The following is a 22298-nucleotide window of genomic DNA, read 5'->3' as shown; positions in this document are numbered from 1 at the left end:
ACCGAGTCGTGCAACGCTGAAGCCCTGGGAAACGGGGACGTCATAAGACGTTCACGTGTGTATATAAACAATAAACGAATAGCAGAGCCCGTTGGCTCTCGCCTCATTGAAAAATCCCTACGAAACGCGATCTTTTACCGTGAAAAGGCGAGGAATTTTCGAATCTAGGCCAGAAACGATTAAAATGATCCACCAGAGAATTCGAAATTAATGAAAGTAATAAAAGGTTTATGGTTACAATTAATGGAAATTATAAAAGACGAAGGTACTTTCCTCGGTACTTCAAATTACATATATTGTCCATTATTATATTCGCAACTATTCCTCTGTGTTATTAAAGCTTTTTCCTCTTCCTTCGTATGTGCACGGTATTTGCAGAAAATACCATGTCTCTTAAAAAAAACAGATAAAACGCAAACCTACGCGCGCACATAAAAAAGCTCTCCGAACCAAAAATCTCATCCGCGATCTTCAAAATTAAAACATCCAGCACCCAAACATTCGTTGCAACAATACGCACGGTGAAACAGGAAAATAACAAACCATTGCTCGGGAAAAATAATCTCAGAGACAGCGCACACCACCAATCTCAAAATGAACTACATACACATGCGCTGTTCAACCTTTATCATCTCTAAACAACAAAAACAAAAAACCTAGAGGAGAAAGGAAAAAGAAGGGAAAAAGGAAAATAATATGAAAGTAGCGGGAAGAAAATGAAGAAATCAGAGAGAATACACCGAGCTGGAAGACTCGTTCCTCGTCTTCTTCTTCATCTTGCGTTCTTTTCATTTCGATTCTCTGGTTGCTGCTGGCTTTCATCTGGAACGCTCATTTTCTAGCGTCCACGAATTTTCGATGGTCGCCCGGTATCGAAAAGCCGGAAAATATTAATGGATACACCGTCAGAACGTCGCTTATTGTCCGTTCCTTTCGAATCAATACCACGGCCACGTTGCTGGCTGCGTTGTGTGTTGTTCCCGTGGCACGAAACAGCCAGGCTTAGGCGAATGCCTGGCTAGTTGCTGTACGTTCAGGCAACCGTTGCCCAATAATCTTTCGACCAGAGGCCTCTGGCCCTGGCTTCCGTGCATCGCACAAATAGTTTTCGACGTTATGAAACCGCTGCTCGCGGTCAGTTACAGCGTTTTTGCTCCTTCGAACCTAATCTAGCTTCTGCACTATCCTCGCTCTTTTGCCTATTGCGATCCTGGAAATCTCGTCTTAAGGATTGGTCATCGGTCGTTTCGTTACACGGATGGGTGGTTTTGGTTCGACGTTTCTTTACGGAGAAACCGCTGAAATATCGTCCACGAGAAATTCGATTTTTCCTCTTTTTATTTGCTGCGATAATAAAAGATCGGAGAATCCTTTTATCAATGGCGTGGACTTTTCGAGAGTGCGTAGGCGAGGTGGGTTCTTGGAGAAGGGTGGAGATGATTGGAGGATAGTGGAAGAGTATTTATCGACGAGACAGGATTTTTCAGGATGGATGTGTACGTGTATGCGCGTTGGCGAGAAAGGATATCGGATTATTAGGTTTTCGTGGAATTGGTATTTTGGAGGGGAGAAATTAGGTACTGAAGTATCGCTTTTTAGCATCGTGTTGGTATCTTATATTAAAAGTATTTGTTGCATGTAAAAAGTGAAATTGTACGAGTGGATAGACGGTATTTGTGCAATGAAAATTCGATATATCGTGACAAAAAAGTCCACTAGATTGTATTTGTTGTATTGTAATGAGCACGATTTCGAAATTCACCAATAATGAGTCAGATTATAGTAATCATGAAATTGTCCGAGTCTCGTGATGTCACGATTTCTAGGATAGATAATATCGTCGACGAGTGAAATTGCGCGGTTAAATAACGTAATTAAAAAGCTCCTCTGCACGAAGTATTATAAAAACATCTGTACATTTCTGTCTGACGTAAATAAGTCTCTGAAATTAATATGATAATTATTCCGCGGTGGAAAAGCAAGAACAAGAAAATACGACAATGTTATACAACCAATTTCCTGTAATTCTACCTGAACAAAGATCATCTTTCTTTCTCTGCGATCTTTTAACAGGAAATTGAACAGGAAAGTGAACAAAGGGTACAAAAATTTCTCTATTTCGTTACAGTTAATTTTTCCTAGAGTTCGGTCTGTTTCAGTCACGAAACGGTAATCTAGACACAATAGAGCGAAGAACTAGAAGCGAGGAAATACTGCTCAGTTTCTAGGAAACATTGTCTACGATTTCAATTTATTTAATCTTTCATCACTGACACTCAGTTTTCTGGATTAAAACGTACTTGGTAATAATACGATTATTATTCACTAGTATTAACTCTATTATTAATTAGACTTTTATTTACGGATTTAACCATTTCTCGCTACGTTATATTAATTTCCATTTACCGTCATAACACGTCGGTATCGAGAAAGAAATTATATTAATTGGAACGAAATTGCCGAGGGTTGAAACAATCTTTCAAAACGAAAGGAAGAGAAAACGTATCCGTTCAATTACGTAAAATGTTACAGAGTATCATGCACGCTCCGTGCATCACTCTGTAAGTAATGGTGGAATTATGAGACAGGAAAATTCGCACTCTTTGCAACTTTTTGTTGAAAAATCCGCCGCATCACGCGTGAAACATCTGACAATTTCGTTTCGTTATTTACCGTGCCGGTAAAAATACTATTTTACCTCGTTTTATTTATTTTCTAGCAGGTCCCTTCGCGAAGCTTAGCCAGAACCACGGTCACGAAAACGCAATCCAGACACACAATGACTTCACTATGGCCGCTGTCTGTCGGTTAGCTGCTTACGTGTTTCATCGCTAGCCTCGGATGTAGTCTCGGAAGGCTATTATGATAATAGTACTTTCATTACGAAAGGTCTTCATTATCTTACCGCGATTCGATCTACCCGGATCAATATCATTTCCCTCTTACATTTCATTAAACGCGTGTACCCGCGCACTCGCGATTCCACTTTATCTCCCCCCTCTGTAATTTTACCGTAATTTCCATGAAATACGTCATGGATCTTTGATTCTCCTTTTTGTTCAAAGTATACATACGGATGTATGTAATTGTGATATCAAAAACACTTTTAATGCCACATTCAACGTTCTATAGTTTGACCATCATTATGCTCTCGAGTGTATAGTTTATATTACACGCTCGATTTTACCTGGTACTACATGAGCCTCCAGGAAATCGTTGATCGTTATATTGTTATCGTACTAAGCGCTATTTTTGATATTAATGTTATAGAGTAAGTCTTAGCGAGATTATTTAATAAATAAATATAAATGCCGAGATGATACAGTAGAATATTGATAAAATATTAATGGATAGAACAGATACGTAGGAGTGTATATTAATATAGAATTAATTGATGTAGATTATATCTTGAATTATCGAATAAATAAACTGTTATTATGTTATGTTATGTCTGACGTACAGAAATTGATGTTTGCGTGAAAATATGCTTCGACAGAGTCGAGACAGTTGCTGCTCACTTGCAGCTGCGTTCTTCTTGTTTCATCACGCACTGACGAATATCTTAATGACTCACATTCCGTCGACAAAAAGAGGAAGAATAAGAAACTATGATTCCAGGGAATCGTTATAAGGAAAAGTTGAAACATGCTGTTAAAATTAGTCTCTAAGTGTAATCCGCCTTTAAATTACTTCTAGCGTGTCGTAAGATGCGTTGGATGCGAGAAAGTTTCGGTGTTTCCGTGAACCCGTTAATCATTAAATCCGTTTTTCTTAGCGTCTTCTACATATTAGTTGATTAGGGTATTTAAAATGGCGAGCTCGTCCAGGTACCAGAATTATGGAGGAGGAATTCGTGGTATACCTGAGTGGGTCAATACATGAGACGGCTGTCTGGCGAATAAAGAGTTCATTCTACTTGAACACGATGGACAATACGCTAGAGTTTCTTCTCGTTTTTTTTATCATTTCGAATTTTGCAACGATATTGTCAAATAATTGTTAAATAATTTTCGGAAATAGATTCTGCATATTTTAAGATTTTGTAGAATCTAAAAAATTTGTAATAATTTCAAATCTTCCCGATTTTCAGGAATAGGATATCCGTTTAATTTTATCTCTGAAAGTGGGATGTTCTATTCATTGACTGTAGATTCGTATATTTTTGAATTTTGTTAAAATATTCGTGCATTTTCTGTTCTTACAACACTTTTACACGTTAATATTTTCGGGTATTATTAGATTATTTATCCGGTTCTGTATAGTTATTAAAGGTTGTATAGTTCTCGTTGGTTGTTTGTTCGCTTGCTTAGGACGCTAAACATAACGATTTTGAGCATGTATCTAAATATATTGCATAGAGATGATCAAAATTAGAATGGAGCGTGGAAAATAAATTGGCACATATAATCACTCCCCTATTGCGAGAAAGCTGAATATATAATTTTCTAAAAATATCGTCGTGTTTTCAATAACTGTGAAGGAAACTCGAAACCCATCGTATTAATCTTTATTATTTCGAATGTTGAAATTAAAGCAATCAATTAGAAATCGATTAAAATAACGATAAAACTCCGTAAAGGGAGGTACGAAGTTGAGAGCTTTCTGCTTGGATGAATAGAGAAATCAAAGAAGAACAACCAGAACTGGAACGAAATACCAAAGACTGGAGCAAAAACAGGGAATTATTTATAAGGAAACACGTGCTCGTATCATATTATAGCATAGAGGCAAACACAGTACACACTCTTTAGCAGATAAGCCTTAGAGTAACGAAACAAAATGAACTGGAATGAAATGATATATTATAATCTGTATAATAAATTAAGATATATCTAGCTATATTTCTATAGATGGCAAATTAAGATCTAACTTTAAGGAGTAAACTGAGGTAGAAACAAAATATAATAGACGCGTACATACTCAAAAAAGATCGTAACAAGCATAAGTCTGGATTAAATTACGATTAAAGCAATGAAAATCGTAATAAACTTTTCCTATCATTCTTAAGATCGTTAAATGTAGAATAGAGTTTCATGCGTATTTATCTTTCGATCCCTTACACAATATCGAATTTATAATCGTGCTATGTTGGTCAGAAAAAATTATCAATCTATAGTAGGTTTTCCAGTTTAGCATAAACAACTTGATACATTAAACTGTTAAGCTCGGAAGGAAACACAGTCTATCAATGACCCAGATAATCCAGCAACGTGGCGTTCGAATTCCCAGCTCGCCGACTCACCCAATCGATTCGTCTTCTTCCAATCCGATACTGAATCCTTCTAATGAAAGATTCAAGGAATAAAATGAAATCGTAATCTTCGGGAAGGAAGTAGAGTCCTAGCAGCAAAAGAAACCTTGGAATATTACGACTTGCAACAGTGTAGCCAATTTCCAATGCATCGTTTTTATAATATCGATTCTCTCGTAATAATAGATAATTAGCATACACTGACGTTACTTGTCTATCATGCTTGATATTAAGTAAATACACACCGATCAACAGGGGTCGTGAAGTTTCTTAAGGAATTTTGGTTTCTCTCAATCGAATATTAAAATAAGAAATATCCCTTAATATTGTTCCAACAATGTTACGTTACATCAATACATGCGAAATTCCTTAAACAAGTTAATTGTCCGTGACATTAATTTTTACTTTAAACACTCACTTATCACGTATCTGCATGTACATTACGTATTTATAGAGTTAATCTCCTAATTGTCGCATAATCCTTTAATAGTAGCGGAACTAACACGTATACCACAGTATTTACCGCGATTATACGTGTCACTGTGTATGCACAAATTTCCAGCGGTGATCATTTAAAACAGACATAATTTATACATCCATTATAAACGCCTACATCATTCATAAAACAAGTATGCGTATAATCCTGTAACATGTACAGATCTCCGGAATTACTCTCTATTCAAACTGGATAACATTCAACGACTGATCGACCGATCATTAACAATCATCCATTGTGCACGGTTATTTTCAGAGGCCTACCGTGTGGCGTGCAACCCCCGGAACCTGTACCGGACCCGGATGGCGACAAATTGGCGACGATAGCGGCTCGATTCAGCTACTTTCAGGAGAGAAAGAACTCGCTGACTACCGCGAAAGTCGATCTTCGTAGGAACATCAATCCGCCGGCCAGGTACAAGAATGCACGGCCAACGGTCAGGCTCAGGCCACGCCAGGTGCTCTGTAGCAAGTGTAGATCGATCTGCAACGAGAACAGCGAGAACGTGGACGTCAGCAGAAAACGGAAGCACGACGAGATTCAGCAGGAACAGCAGCAGCCGCAGCAACAGCAGGTAATATTTCCTATTTTCTTCTTCTTTTTTTCTCGTGTGCATGTGTGAGAGGCTGGTAAGAGGAGCTTCTCTGTACTGTGCTTCTGCTTTAGTAACGTGCTGCTGATGTTTATTAATCCAATAATTGGCGAAATTGTATCAACTTGTTGCGTGGATTATCAGGATTTTTCGATTTAAGCTAACGATTTTATTTATTAAAGGTGCTTTTTCAAAATTTGTATCAATTTACATTTGTATTTATTTTTTATCAGCTTTTAATTTCAATGGGAACAACCGAATAGTCGGATGCTCGTTTTTATATTTTTCTTAACGACTCTTTGCATATCTGGTGAAAATATCGCGCAACCGTATTTTTGGATATCTTTAAATCTGTCGAAATTTATGCAAAAGCTTTAAATATTAAAGCTCCGGGCTCTTGCAAATAGAAATATTGCGTATTTCATTGTAATCCCTCTACATCTTTCGAATAATAATAGGAAGGTACTAGCGGTGAAAATGAATTAATTTAAATTAATCACGTTTAATCTTCCGTCATTTCGAAATGAATGATTTCAGCTAACTTAACCAACGCGACAAAAAAATAGTCGCGGATTTACGACTTCATTAACGCTCATCGAGATTTTTTCTTTTTTAAAGAAAATTATTGTAGTGATGCTACGATGGCAAAAACCGTCAAATCTGATGTAGGTTGTGAAAAGTTTGGGGCATCGACGAAGGAAACCCGCGAATAGGAGCGAAAGAAACGAGCAAATTGTGTTGCAGGAAACTTCGTCGAATGAGCACGCCAGACTAAGGAAGAAAGTCATACGATTTTGAACTAGAGGAAAAGTAACTTAACGTGTTGTCTTCCAAGAGGTGCACTTACATTGCGCGATAGTAGTTTGATTCGGGCATGGCAACTTGCCTCTCAAGTTCTTCTTCGCTTGAGCACAAAGTGTTCTAATGGTACATTTGGTGGGTACTGGCGTTCTCTCGTACAGTACACGTGTTTAGCCTTAAGATAGTTTATTTCGCTGGCTCCGTGTCAGACGCTAGAAGTTTCATCGAAGTACATTATATCGTGATTTATATTTGGAATTTCACCAGTTGTCTTGAAACTTTTTAAAGGAAGAAAATCTGCCACTAAATGTTTCATTATGACAAATCTCTGATATATCTTAGCAGTATTTGGAAAGTTGCCTGGAAAGCATATATAATCATATGGAAATTATTTTAATATGACTAATAGCTTATTTTGAAAAATAACTATATCACTTTAGTGATTACCATTTTAGTTTCTTAAAATATATTTTCAGTGCTGGCTATATGTTATCAAAAAATTTCATTGAAATATCTTCCCAGCGCAAATCCATTGCAAATCGGACAGCGAGGAACTGCAAATGGAGTAGTTGTCAGATGAGTTTTACGCATCGGTAAAAAACGCATGATTTTTCATCAGGTCACGGGCCATGGATCCACTCGAAGAAGCGATCGACGTTGTGGTCAGCAGCCGCAAAAAGCCTCGAGAATACTGTTCTCTGAGTGTCAGTCCGAGAACATCACGGTGTCATCTCATCAAACAGCGAAGTCCTCGTCGTCTACAGCACTCAGCCCCGATTCGTCGAAGCTTGGATCGTCTCTCATCCCAAAAATTTCGAGACTTCAACCAAACGAAATCAACAATGCCATGCAAGCGAATGGTTAATATTTTTCATTTAAAGAAAGTTTTTCTACCTTCTTCTATTTTAAAATTATTTCAAATAAAAGAAATAGTTGTTATACAATTCTATACATGTAAATTTCTTTTTCTTCTTTTATATAAAGATTTCGTTGCGTTATTGAGTTTTTGCTTTTTGAAATGCTTGGACGAAGTGCTTCGTATAACACGTGATCTTAATCTTTTAGAAGCTTGCCCTCGGAAAAGGTGCTTAAAGCAACTATCTCAGGCTTCGATAGTCGAATTACATAAGGTCCATTTGCAGATAATAAGATCGTCCGTGGAAAACACGCGCAACACCAATAATTTGCACTTAATTACGACTAACTGAATGTGCAAGGAGGATCATTAAAATAAAAAGATTCATGTGATGCAAAAATCGAAGCCGGATAAAACTTACTATTTTTGATAATTGAACGATCAAACTCCTCATTGAGTGAGAAATACGATAATATTTCTAATAAACTAAATAATCTAATTATTTTCATTATATTACTCTTCAATTGTAATTATCTATGTTTGATATACATGTGACATATTCATAACTATTGACGTAAAAATGTTTTTTTATAAGCTGTAACTAGTTATCTTTGACACAAGATTATATCCTTCTATACTTACAAAATGCTCCAATCGTATGCTTATCTGGGATAGTTATAAAAATATATAACGAGTGAAAAAAGTACGAAGAGTTGCAACAGATCAAGAAAAATGCTAGATAGAAAGTATTGCATATACTTTACAAAACTCCATAGATAATATGATATTTAGACATTCATATACAGACATACACGTATATATGATTTCCTTTTTATAAAGATAAATGTTACGAAACTACTTTTACTTTAACCAACTAAGAATGTTAGAATAACGCTAATACGTAATCTCTTCGAGCCTCGTCATTTATCTGTTTCTCTTTTTCTCCTGCAGAAAAGGTGAAGATTGGCCCATCGTACTGGAACAATCGAGCCGAGGAGGGCGACTCATCGGCGAACGCGATGGAGCCAACAGAGGAACGCATGGAATCAACGGATTGTGATAGCAATCCATCAATGGCGTATTGTGCCACACCCAGAAGACTTAGCAGCTCCTCCGTGGAAAGTGCAAAAATACCAGAAGAAGAGGAGAAAAAAACGTTCGCGGCCGCGGACTCGACAATGAGGCCAAGAACGGGTCGCGTGCCGCGAAAGAAGCGATCCGTCGGATCTATGGAGGATCTATGGGACGAGACAGTGTTCGAAGATCCGACAAGGACAGCTAGAACCACACCGGTGATTAAGATCTCTTTCGGTGCTCAGGGTGAAGGGACTGTTTTGAAAATACCCTCCAAGATTCAGGATCCGGAGTACGAGCAGGAAACTGATGAAGCTGAGGAGGTGCAGACAGAAACGGAGAGAGATCCGTTGGAATTGCCCAGGAATTTTGACAACGATTACGATTATCGTGAGGATGGAGAGGAAGATGGACAGGAGCAAGTAGATCCTCAGAAACAGGGTGTGAAGGACGCCAGTGCTAAGGCTGCGAAACGCGCACTGAAGAAGGCTAAGAAAGAGGCCAGAAGGAAAATGCTCGGTGGAGTTTCGCCTGCGAGATCTCCTTGCAATGGATCTCCACGGTAAAATAACCATTTTAAGATACTAGTTATAGGTGCATCTATATAGTGGTTACAGAAAAAGTATTTGCACATATTCTTATTTTTTATGAGGCGCTCTTTTATGAGGTTCTACATATCATTTTCATAGTATCACTACGAAAGTACCACTAAATGATACGAATATACTATTTAGATCTAATTAATTAGCGTGTAAACGGTATAATAAATACAATAGTGATCAAATACTTTTCGTAACTACCGTATTTTGGATGTATGATACAGATATATGTATATGACACTAATTATGATTTATTTTTCTTACAGTTACAATCCTACGTACGACACATTATCGTATCACCGTCGCAAGCATAAAGTGAAGCATAAAAAGAAACACAAGGAAGACCGTAAACACAAGAGTCAACAGTCGCAGCATCAGCAGCCTTGTTTGGAATCCGGAAGTACCGAGAATCAGCAGAACTGGAACGTCCTTCCGGGCAGCGAATCGTACACAGCGATAAAGGAGCAGTGCCTGAAGCAAAAATTATCCATATCTCTGAAGAGATTGAATACAAACGCTTACGCTAGATGTGATTATCCTGTGAGTAATTCTTCGTTGGGTTGCAAAAGTCCTGGTGCAAGCAGTGATGAACTAAGTGAACAGGAACCTGAAGTCGACGCCGGCGAAACTGCTCCGGACTTTCCACCGCAGTCTCATCCTTTGATGATGCGTCTTGCCGCGACGCCTGTCGAACATTGCCTCACTGCTAACGGTAGAAGAATGGACGTTGGTGACGTGGTGTGGGGAAAGATTCATGGATTTCCTTGGTGGCCTGGAAAGGTATGCATTATTAGATATTCATTTATTTTGCTGGATATTCCTTTTAATATGTGTTCTCTAGTATGATCATGTGTATTCAGCTTAAATAAATATCGTATTCTAAAATGTGTGTTTGTTCTTCCAGGTTCTCAGCATCACAGTTTCTTGTAAAGAGGATGGTACGTCGTCCGGACCGCAGGCTCACGTCGCCTGGTACGGTTCTTCGACAAGTTCTCTAATGTCGTGTGACCAGTTGAGTCCATTTTTAGAAACATTCAAGGTAGATATCTTATTAATATATAATTATGTATAATATATATGTCGGAGATGAAAGAACACCGGAGCCTTTGGAATTTTGGATAATCCCGCAACATTGTAACCTAGAGTCTACTATAGCTGTAATTAAACAATTGTAGTTATTCAATCCGATTGTAATTGTTCAAGAGTTGTGATAGTGAGCTTGGGCTCGAGGCGACAGCCAGTCGCCGAACGTAGCCGCGGTCACGGGATGAACGCTTTGTCTAAGAAAGGCATGGAATAATTCTATAGCTCTCCTTAAAAAGGAAATAGTTGTAACACTCGGCAGTAAACATTCCAACGGTCTCTGTCCCGTAGCTCGCCACACGCAGACCCTATTCTTCGAGTAAGATGATTGCCAGATGTCGATGCGTCTCCGCAGTACATGTTCAGCTAGCCCGAGGGCCCGTTATATATCTTAAGATTTAGCCAACTAAAGTCCTTCAAACAGACAAACAGTTTTTGTTCCAACTACGGGAAAATAGGGGAGACCTATTTTTCAACGAGCGGCGTCTCCCACTAGCAACTTTCCCTCGAGGGCGGCTTTTTCTAACCACCGATCTTTTTCATCTTTTTCTAACCACCGATATGGAGATTGACCAATTAGCAGCAACGCCAATTTCCCTTACTTTCTGAACGAAGGCTTTTCTCGACGAATCCGATGATCTCGTGTCCTTAGACACACCCCATTATAGTTTTCCTCTGTGGCATCATCAGGACGGGAAAGTCATTCTCTCTCGCGATCTCATCGACGAAAAGAGTAACCCCTTACGACCAGTGAATATTACGCGTCCGACTTAGATTTTGTGAGCACGTTCATCTATCATCCCGTCGACCGCGGATTCGTTATTGAACCTAGGATCATTGTCATTAGTTTCTCGAGTATCTAACTACCACGGTTACTTGTCCGGTTCTATGATAATCGTTTCACGCCCCTAACCCTAATTTTAATGTAACCCCGACATATATATAATTTAAAAAAGAATAAATTTATTTCACTTAGAAAGATGGCAATTTAGATTCATTGTTGATTCTAACTTCTAGTTGCTGCAGAGTAGTAAAGTAGCAGTATAATAATTGTGAATATCGATCGATGTCTGTTTTAGACGCGGTACAACAAGAAGAAACGAGGTCCGTATAAGGAAGCGATACGACAGGCACAGAATGAAGCCCGAAGTCAAATCACGCCTAACTCGACGAGTAGCGTTTTAAACGTGTGTAGCTCACCGCGCGAGGTCAACGTTCTCTCCTAAGGGAAGGTGCACGGCGCTCGACACCATTCCTTTAACTGCCGGGTATTCGTCGTCGGAGATTGATTCTAACGGCGGATCGAAATCGTCATGTAATATATAAAGCAAATTTTTGTACATAATTGACTTTAGCATTAATGGAATAGCTCTTGATCGATGTTTTAATTCAGTTGAGTCGCGCCTGCTGTCGTCGTCCATGTTAAATATGGTCAAACTAACGGCGACACCAACGCTGAATGAAGTTTACTGCCACCACTGGCTGTCTTTTTTTTTTATCCTCAGCTTTTTTCGAGCCAACATTTAGCGTGTAAAAAGTATTTAGGTAGGATATAATCTCTAGAGATGACACGTCAGCTCTCGAGGAATAATTTCGTACTACACTAAAGAAATATGTCTATGACTTCTCTTTGATAGTTAGACACAGACAACATACATATATGTTAAAATCACACGGGTGTCGTCACTGTACATTAAATATCTCATTGATTACTAAATCATTATTTAGCGATGATCGTTTACTTGAATTCTTTATATATATGCATATACATACATATATATACATACATATATATACACATACGCGTATATATCTGTATTAATAATTTTATTGTGATCATTGTGTCAAGGACAAGTGTGTAGTATATATCCAGTGCGGGCAGTGAATCTTCGATACGACCCGTAGACGTTTCGGAAATCGTTTACGACTCTATTCGTCGCTTCTTTATAATTAACATATTTGAGAATATGGACAATACATTTTCGACAAATCGCAAATTCATTCATGACACTTTAATTACTGTTTGGCGTGTAGAATCGCTGAATGTTTAAAAAGCTTTAACCGAGAATGCTATAACGTTTAATCTTGTAAAACAGTGTATATTTTACGTGCTAAGAGAGTAATGGACAACCGAAATTTTTTGTAGCGCTGCATTCCTTGCATTCTTTATTATCTAAAATCAACTTTCCTTGAAAGTTTCGTTTACGCTTCATACCAACACTGCCAAGGATTGATATTCGTTTCAGTCTTCTTTCGTCGACGATAATCCTTGACGAGTCGACAGTTGTGAATTCCAAATGTCCGATGCTTCACAAACGGTCGATTATCCAAATCTTCACTTATATCAATATTTACGGTATCCAATGTTAACTTGGCGATAAAAAAATGATAAAAGCGTGTCTCAGTCTGCTACAAACATTCTCTTCTTTCTCTCGAATTTCTTCCATCCTTTTTATCTTTCAAGCTCGACGTTTCATTATTACAATATTCGGTTATTTTACATTCATCGAGCCGTTTTTTTCAGAAACGTTTCACCGTGTATCCGTAAATTTTCGTGATTAATTTCTGGACAAATCCATGTTCTATATTCAAGTTCTATATTTTCTCTTTACCAGTCATTATATTTGGGGCCGGCGTGACGTTTTGTGGAGCCTGAATATACATTCAAATCCTACACTTAAATTTTACAACGAAGAATTATTTATTTACAAATGCTGTTACATATTATATATTTTTTATAAGCAGTTTTTTAATCAAGTCCAAGTAATATTTGTTCGCATCTATAATTCGCTTTCAAGGGGCAAAAGTTCAATGAAAGTACAAAATCTGTAATCATGTACGATTGTTGTAGTTTAATTTCTCTAAAAAGTACATTTCTCTGAAAGCGCCTGGATTTTTTTTATCTCGTGTAGTTTCCAGGATACGAGGATTTTATAGAGTTACACTAAACTTTGATGACTTTTGTCACTCTTTTAAATTGAATCATCGCCATTAAAAAAATGTCCTACATTTGTTAATGGTATCATCATTCTGTAAAAAGTTAATCAAAATCGGTGTTTTTTAATTGGGTAATTTTGGGGCCGGGTTCCGGCGAACGCGCTGAACCTGCCTTGCGCTGGCCCTCGTCATATTCCTATGTCTGAACGAACAGAGGTGCAAATGAGAATAAAGGGAAAATTCGATCGACTTCGTTCTAAAATATTTCCCTGAGGAATATGCGTGATTTGAGTAGCAGGGAATAAAATAAGGGAGACGAGAGGATCGTCACGCGACGAACACGTCAATATCACGATATCGAATCTTTATTTCGATATCAGTAATCACGTGCGAGTCAGCTGGATGTTTGCTCTTTGCTTTAAGATAGATCTTCATCAAATCTCCAGACCGTCGTTGGACAGACGTTCTCATCTCCATCTCCTCTTTTTTTTTTTTTATTTTCGTTCGAACTTTCCTATCTTTTTGGTCGTCGTTCGATCTTCGAATAAAAATGATCTTGAAGCTCGATCCTTTCGAGAACTGCCTAATGAATCCACGATATTTTCTTCTTCGTTGAATCTAAATACCCTCCTTTCACTTATAGCAAAGTCCCATAACTATTCAAAGACATTGTTTCAGGAGAAACGAACTTTCTCCGTATCTTCGCGTTCGTCTTCTGACTTTTTCTCACAAATCCTCGATTCTCGTCGCCGATACGAAGACATTTGTATAAATATCGCGCTTTATCTCGTTTTATAGGAAAAATTCACGAAATGAATTCGATGAAATATTCAGTGAAAGTATGGATCGTAATTTCCGGCGCTTTGTAGAAGCAACATCGCGCGCTTGGAAAAATTTGTACGAAGAAAAAGGTACTGTACAAGGAAGATAGCAATTAAAAAAGAGAAGGCACACAATTCGTTTCAGTGGATAACATTGAACGTAGAGGTAGATTTTTGTTGGTCGATAAGCTTTCTGATACGATCGTAGTTCGCGAATAGACGATTAATGGTTGTTTGATTTCTTGATTATCACCGACCAATTCTTTCGCAGAAAGCGAAATGTAATCAGAGATTCGAGTTGAATTGGCCTGGCGATAGTCGGTATAACGATAACAGATAATAATATAAATTTTTATATTGTCATTTTTTAAGTGAAAGGGCGCTAGTTAAGAGCCCTTCTTTTAAATTATTGTTTAAAATTTTTATATTTTCGTACGTAGCGTATCAAATATTTTTTATTACAAATCTCTTTATGTAGCAAAGTATCCAACGCTGTTACGTTATATTTTTTTCTCGAGTCCGGTCGTAGCGCGTAAACAATATCTTTTTAAAAGTATAAATTAATCGATTGAAAGTGATTGGATTGTAACATATGAGACATTTGTTAGCTACTTGGTTCCCTTAAATCATTTGTCAAACAAAGTGTTCATCGTTTGAGCGAAACGATTATTTATGAATAATTACAATGTTTCGTATTCTATTTACGAGAGACTTGTTCATGAAGTGTTCATGAAAGACTAACGTAACGAATTTTTCTCGAAATGTATATATTTGTCAGTAGGAAAGTTAGTTTCCTTAAGAAAAGTCGTTCAAACGAGGGAAGGAACGAGAAATTAAAGTAGGATCTCTTGATTTTGTTTCCAAAAGCGTTGTTAAATATTTCATTGTTTAGTTGAACTTCAAATTATCTATTTTTCGCACGTTGTTGATTTTTTTATTGGCTATTTATAATATTTATTTATAATTCCAAGCATCGATGAATCGAATTTTACTATTTACTATTCCATTTCTGGTACATCGTTCCTTGGCGAGTTAATACAAGTAGAAAGATATAAGTAACGAGTTAATTCCACTCTAATATTTTCTCTATAGTTTCGCATCTAATGCTCGAATAATTAAATTATTACTCTCCCAATATTCCCATAAATAAACATTTCATATGTTACAATCCAATTGAGAAAAGAAACTAAATAATAGAAGAGAAAAAGAGATACGATAATTTTTCATTACGAGCATCGACTAATTTCGCAATCACCGATATATGTATAACACACGCGAGGGATATTTAAACCAAATAACGTCCAGGAAAAAGACATTGCCTCTAACCCTCTATAACTGGATTTATCCTCGATCTATCCGGCTAATTACAGATTTGTATTCGAATAACGTCGAGAAGAGAAATTATCGATTTCTTTTGAAACTTTTATGTATATTCATTAAGCGACACAAAAATTAAAACATTGACATGTTTCGTTTTGTAAAGCAGGAAAAAAAAAAGAAAGATAAAGTAAATAAGAGCCGTAAAAAAATAACCTGTTATTACGGAGGGTTAATTTACGCGAAAGATCTTTTCTATCGATAGAAACAGCAAAGGACTGAGGCAAGGCAGAAATATTAGACGTACGTGAATAATACATTCGTGAAAATTAGCCGTTAAAACGTTGATCGTGCTTGTTAACGAGGTTTAAAGAGGTACTTGCGTGCACGGATGAGAAAGAGAAAGAAGAATGATCGAAGAGTAACGAACGTTCGGCCGGATAAAAGCTAAATAGATAAATAATAAGCGAATGTGAAATATGTGTGAATGTGTTTAAGCGCGAATGAATGACAAGGAAAGGGATAACAAAGCGAGAAGCCAAGATGTTTTTAAGTAACTGTGATTTTTCAGATGTATATTATACATAAATAATGACGAATTAATTTCTACGTGTATTATAATGCAAAACGACGAATGGTAAATACGATGATGTATCGATGTGTCGCTTGTGTCCGTACGAACGTTGTAGAATATTATTTCGACTAACACATATCGGGTAGAGAAGTGTTTGGCGGCGAAATAAATTACCGCTATTAATTAATCGTCATCGATTCATCGTTATTCGATTCGTAATTAATTAATCGAGCATTATCATTACGAATATAGGTATGCGCGAGTCGTGGTACGTTGCCTAAAAAAATCTTTACGTATATACAATACTTATACATACACTGGACACGTTCACACTTACATAGAGTTCGATTGTTAATTGCTTGCATAATTGTATAAGAGAGCCACGTGTCATCTATGTAATATCATTGTATTCAGTAATACACACGTATACACACGTACACGCAGACACGAGTACACACACCGTAGATTTATTCTATACTTTTCGTCGCCTCCCGTCGAAAGAGTCGCTGTTCGCTATTTTGCGAATTCCTCTACTTTACTTCTTCTTTCCTCCCTTTTTTCCCCTTCTTTTTATTCCTCACCCCCTTTTTTTTTCTCTTGCAATCAACCCTTCACGAACTGTTCCTAAAGAAAACGCCACTGTACCACGCTGAACCTATCGTTGAGCAGAAAATAAACTGCGTATATAAGTACGCGTGCAAAGCGAAAACGCATCGTCTTTCGATTCTCGACGATGCTTTCCCTCTCGATTTCTGAGCTAAGCGATTAGCTCCGGATTAGGTACTTAAATAATCGACAATAGGAGATAATGTTATCGTCGTTCAATCCTCGGAGCATAAAAATAAAGTCTCTATCTATTTATTTTTATCGTTAATCGTTTCTAATGGGAAAACAGTGTCTCGTGAATTTTCTTTTAAGCTAATACACAGAGCCTTCTGTAATTGTGCGAGGCTCATGCGTCTATACATTTCTTAAATTTCACTTTGTTTCTTTATCACTACGCTGTTATTCTCTGTTACGTGAATCGCATTCACGAAGAATGCGCATAATATTAGCGGAAGAAGTAACTTTCTAATTAGGCTTCATCCCCTTGGTTGTGTTTAAAAAACACACACACATCTAGCGATAGATAAGCTAAAAATCAGGTAAACTAGCTAATTACCTTACTAACACCTTCAATTCGCTACAAATCTAGTATATGTACATTCTAAAACTCACAAAGAAGCTATTTTCTAAACTAAAATATTCTCAAAGATCTTTCACAGGATTTATAATTCTAGAAAAAAGAAAGAAAAAAAAAAAAAGAAAAGGAATCTCTATTTAGAATTTCGTCCTCGATTCTGGGAAGAATGTGAAAGGCGTAGAGTTTCAAGAATTTCTAAAGCTCCAAGGGTTGGACGTCGAGTAAAGGACGTGTACTAATTGTCGCTATTGTTTTAAATAGCGGCAGCTTGATTTGCATATAGCCTAGTTGACCGCACAGCGAATCGATCCCGGTCCTACGTTTTCCTCGCGATTTTCCGCTGCTCGACGTAGGTGCGGCCCTATCCTGAGAAAAACAAGTGTTCATTTTTCGACGAAAATCCACTATGTGGAGAACGAACCGCGTACGCGCATGCGTGCAAGCGTATGTTTTAAAAGCGCGCGCGCGCGTACAGAGGCGAATGATGAATTTTCGGGGAGTCCCCGAAAGAGGACGAAAAAGAAAAAAAGAAAAGAAATAAGTATGTTTCTAAACGATATTACACGATTAGTCGAGGGAAATAGATCCGTATAAGTACAAATAAACGAGCCTGAATGAATGTTTCGATAGAGGGCAACCCTGTTTTCCTTTTTATAACGAAAAATACGAGGAACCATTTATAAATAGTTTTTTTGAATAAAACGCGGTTAATATAAATAAATATTCTAACAATGATTAAAAGTCTTTTTATGCTCTTTCGTTGCTGTAGCGATGTAGAAGCGAGATTTTTTATCATACGATTTATTTTTGTCGATAAACTAATGGTATAATTGTTAAGACAGAATGGAAAGGAGTCGAATTTTCTCTATACGATATATGTATATTTAGAAGAAAGATCAAAGTTGAGCTTCAGGTGGCAATTGTGTTCAAAATGTCAGATTTAAGTGGAATTCTTTGTCATAGCTTGTATCTTGATAGTAAGTGTGTAGTATGCATATGAGGAAAGAGGTATAACATGCGGAAGGCTAATTGTAAGTTTCTTTCGAGATCATTTTTCGAGATAGTGGATATATTCGTTGAAACAACACCATGTAATAATCCACGAAAATCAAATTTTCACGCCATATTCTCGTTTGCGTCGTAGGGATTTTGGTGCAATAAGTAAAAAGATGAGAATAAATGAAAAGAAAAGAATCCTCTATTTACTGTATTTTTAAATCGGCACGATTACGTTTTCCTTGAGTGTTCTGTCGTAAATAAAATTGGGTGAGATATTCTGAATTCTATTCTTAATATATAAATCGGATACACGAAGATGGAACGATTAATAAAAATTTCACTGTATCAAACGTACAATACTTATTCCATTCCAAAAATTCGATTCCTTTCTGCGTATTGTAAAATCGAAACGAACCTGCACGTTGTAAAGCCAAGAAACGGCAGAAAGAGAAGCAAATGTCCCTTTTAAAAGCTCTAGAAGCCAGAAAGCTCGCCTAAGTCGACCCACGGATACGCATTCGCCGCTGCCGAATCTAGAACTTCCGGTCACGATGTTAAGAAGTGGCCGAACCGAGACGAATCGTTATACCGCGTGCTGGACCTGTATTTTTTTAAATAAAAACCAGAAAAACCACCGTCTTCCGATTCTGCCGAACAACCGATCATATTCGACGCATACTCGATAGAAGCTAAGTGTAAAACACAAAGCAAAAAAGGAAAGAAGAAGGAAACAAAACTTGAAAAGAAAAACATTAACGAGAGAGTGCATGTGTGTTTGTTAGGACGAAAGAATGAAAGAAGAAATATGAACGAATGAAGTGCGAAAGAGAGAGAGAGAGAGAGAGAAGTAGATGACTGATGATCATTACAGCGGAGACTATTTCTCGTTGCTGTTGCTTTGCAGTGATTTAGAAAAAAAAAAAAATGCACACATACGCGTTATATGTACGACACGTACGTGGAACATAGACACGTGGAAACGCGTACATCTGCATAATTACTCACACACACGCAGATTTCAGTATCATTCGACAGCACGATAAAGATCGATGGCCAGTCTGTCGCAGTTGAAGCAAAAAGAAACACGTGTCACTTGCAAGGAAGCAAATGAGCAAAAAAGAGAAACGAGAGAAAAAAAGAAGAAGTCAAACGTCAACTCAGAGTCTTGTATATATTATCTTTTTTACTACTGAAAAACGAACATTTGAACCGTGATCGTTCCCCAGATGAGCGCGCGCGCTTGTCTTCTTCGTTGCATTGAACGAGGCGACGCGAGCGTTCAATGGAACAAAGAGGACATTGTTCTACTTCTTTTTTTCCCTACTAACTCCCTTTCTTCTTTCTTTTTCTTCTTTTTCTTACTTTTTCTTCCCTGCTTCGTTTTTTTACCCTGCGTTTCTTTTTTCCAGTTACTCTTTCCTCTTGCCTTCCTTCTTCTACGTTTTTAATTCCGTTGTCCGCGATCGCGTTCACCTTGTTCGATGCTGGCGGAGGAACGCGAGAACCGACGCATTTTGTACAGTGTTTTACGGTAGATCGAGCGCACGTATGCCTCTCGAGAATCTTCGTTTCGTCTTTCTAGAATTTTACGAGATTGCACAACAGGAAATAAAGGAATGACACGGAGAGGAAAATCGGGACGTCTTAAATGGAAATTACTTCTACTCGCCGGTGTTTTTTCAACAACGAACTCTTGTCAGGGAAAACAAAGCATTGGAGATTATCATTAATATAATATAATACTAATTTAATTAACAACAGAACTAGTTCTCGGTTCTTACGCCTCCGTAAAAACGTCTTTTCTCTTTTTCTTTAAGAACGATTAACAAACTTTTCGTTTTTGGATTGGACGGTTGCTTTTATCGAGTTGTACATTTTGTTGGATTTTCTCTCGAAAGAAAAACTTTTATATTTTTTCCTCTGGAAGCAACGATGTTACTTAACATCGTTGTTCGAGCTTTCTTGCCGCTTATCCTCATTCTACATAATTTTCAAACAAACGATAATTAAGAGAGTCTTAATAAAATATTTGTAGAAAATTTCTAACTGACTTCAACCGGGTATAGATACAGTTTGCATCGACCAAGAGACCAGAGGCAACGACAAGTCTCGAGCAGATAGAGCTATTCGAATAGAAGACATCTTTTCTAAAGCGATGTTTCACTTTTGCAGAATAGAAATCGATCGTATCCTCCACGTGCGACCGACGTAATCGCTATCATCAGTTCTCATCATCGCATTATCTCTGAAAGCGCAGCCTGGTTGCGTTAGAAGTATGTGCTCATTGCGCATAGCCGCCAGCATCCTCTTAAACGTAAGGTAAAACGACGTTCAATTTATCTGATGATTTCGTTGGATATCTATCAAAGTTCCTTTACTCTTCTTGTAATCATAAAAACGCGAAGGGAGAAAGAAGAAAGGAACGAAAAAGAGTAGTCTTTCATTATTTAGATGGGCTCATTCCCTTGAGTGTTCTAAAATGACGATAGTTCAACTAATGTTTCATAGAAGTCGCAATCTTTTCTTCTTGTTCTTTTTGCAATGGCAAATTAATATGTAGGTCATAAAAGATGTTCTCGTGAAATATCGTTGGTATAATAAACACGAATGGTCGATTTTGTAAGTACGTATTTTACGAGTGATTTTTTAATAACGATTAATTAATAATTAAAGGAAGAAATTAAATTACGAATGGAAGAAATTGATTTTTCTTATTACGAGTTATTTCTTATTATGAGTTATTGCTATAATAACGTCGCTACGAAGTATAATTATTCTTAATTATCTACGTTACGGTTTTCTCGCTGTTCTTTTCTTCCTTTTCTTATTTTTCATTTCTAGAAACGACTGCATATCGTGTTACGTAATCAAACATCACCCTGTACATGTTGTGTACAGAGAAATTTGTGCCCGCGATAACACGCATAATCTCAGTAAATACTCGCGTCAATTTCCACTTCTATTAGCGGATTATTCGCCAATTTACAGCTTTATCGATCTAAAGACGCAAATAGCGCACGTCTACAAACGTCTATCACTCTAAAGGTAAGAATCGATTTGAAAATTCAGAGAACGCGTCATTCCGTTTTTGATAATCGAGAAGAAAATAAAACAACGTGCTTCCTTATCTGTTAAACTAAAAATAAAATAAAACAAATTTACACGGTTTGAAGAAGTGATTCCTTTAAAGGTCGTTACTAGTACACGTCTGACATTTACACCAACCACTCTATTTACTTCGACTTACGCGGGTCAAATTATGACCTTAAACTGACTTCGAGTAAAGACACTTCGCTTAAATCAAAATAGCGTGAAAATAATGATACAGCAGCGTATTAATTTACTTTGTTCGATGTTCAAAGTTCTGGTCGTTTTCATCCATGTATTCACGTATACTTAACGATCGAATTCCGTTTCTCGTTAATAAACCAGGCAAGAAGTCCGAGCTACTGATAATGGCTTGTCTTTGTTGACAAGTAGCAAAAAGGTGCCAGGGACGAGTATCGATACGAATTAATTTTAATAAAGAGTCGAGCAGCGAAACGACATTGATATTTTTACTGATTTATCACTGTGAGGTTACAAGAACGTGTCATCTGTCGTGGAACTCGTTTCAATGTTGGCTACGATATTATATTATGCCCTTAAAATGACGTTTACAAATCATATTTATAAGTTAGTTACTATTTTTTATTTTTCAATGTTTGAATGTTAA

At 37.2% G+C, this 22298-nt stretch overlaps 1 protein-coding gene across 2 annotated transcripts in view; it reads left to right on the top strand.

The window, feature by feature from the left end:
• Window positions 1-13600, top strand: part of LOC117230461 (PWWP domain-containing protein 2A-like) — a 36120-nt gene extending 22520 nt beyond the window's left edge. The window contains exons 2-8 of one of the 2 annotated variants that reach the window (XM_033487942.1): window positions 6003-6321; window positions 7760-8000; window positions 8948-9632; window positions 9936-10209; window positions 10273-10449; window positions 10574-10708; window positions 11832-13600. In XM_033487942.1, the coding sequence (XP_033343833.1) occupies window positions 6003-6321; window positions 7760-8000; window positions 8948-9632; window positions 9936-10209; window positions 10273-10449; window positions 10574-10708; window positions 11832-11978 (1978 nt within the window). In that variant the 3' untranslated portion in view covers window positions 11979-13600. Of the gene's footprint in view, window positions 1-6002; window positions 6322-7759; window positions 8001-8947; window positions 9633-9935; window positions 10450-10573; window positions 10709-11831 lie in introns of both variants that reach the window. The other variant, XM_033487941.1, reaches the window with a different exon arrangement.
• The last annotated feature ends 8698 nt before the right edge of the window (window positions 13601-22298 follow it).

This window comes from Bombus vosnesenskii, unplaced genomic scaffold, assembly GCF_011952255.1.
Source record: "Bombus vosnesenskii isolate JDL3184/JDL3185 unplaced genomic scaffold, Bvos_JDL3184-5_v1.1 scf7180000013267, whole genome shotgun sequence".
NCBI lineage: Eukaryota > Metazoa > Arthropoda > Insecta > Hymenoptera > Apidae > Bombus > Bombus vosnesenskii.
The sequence above is the reverse complement of the archived record's forward strand: the minus strand, read 5'-3'. Positions and strand labels throughout refer to the sequence as shown.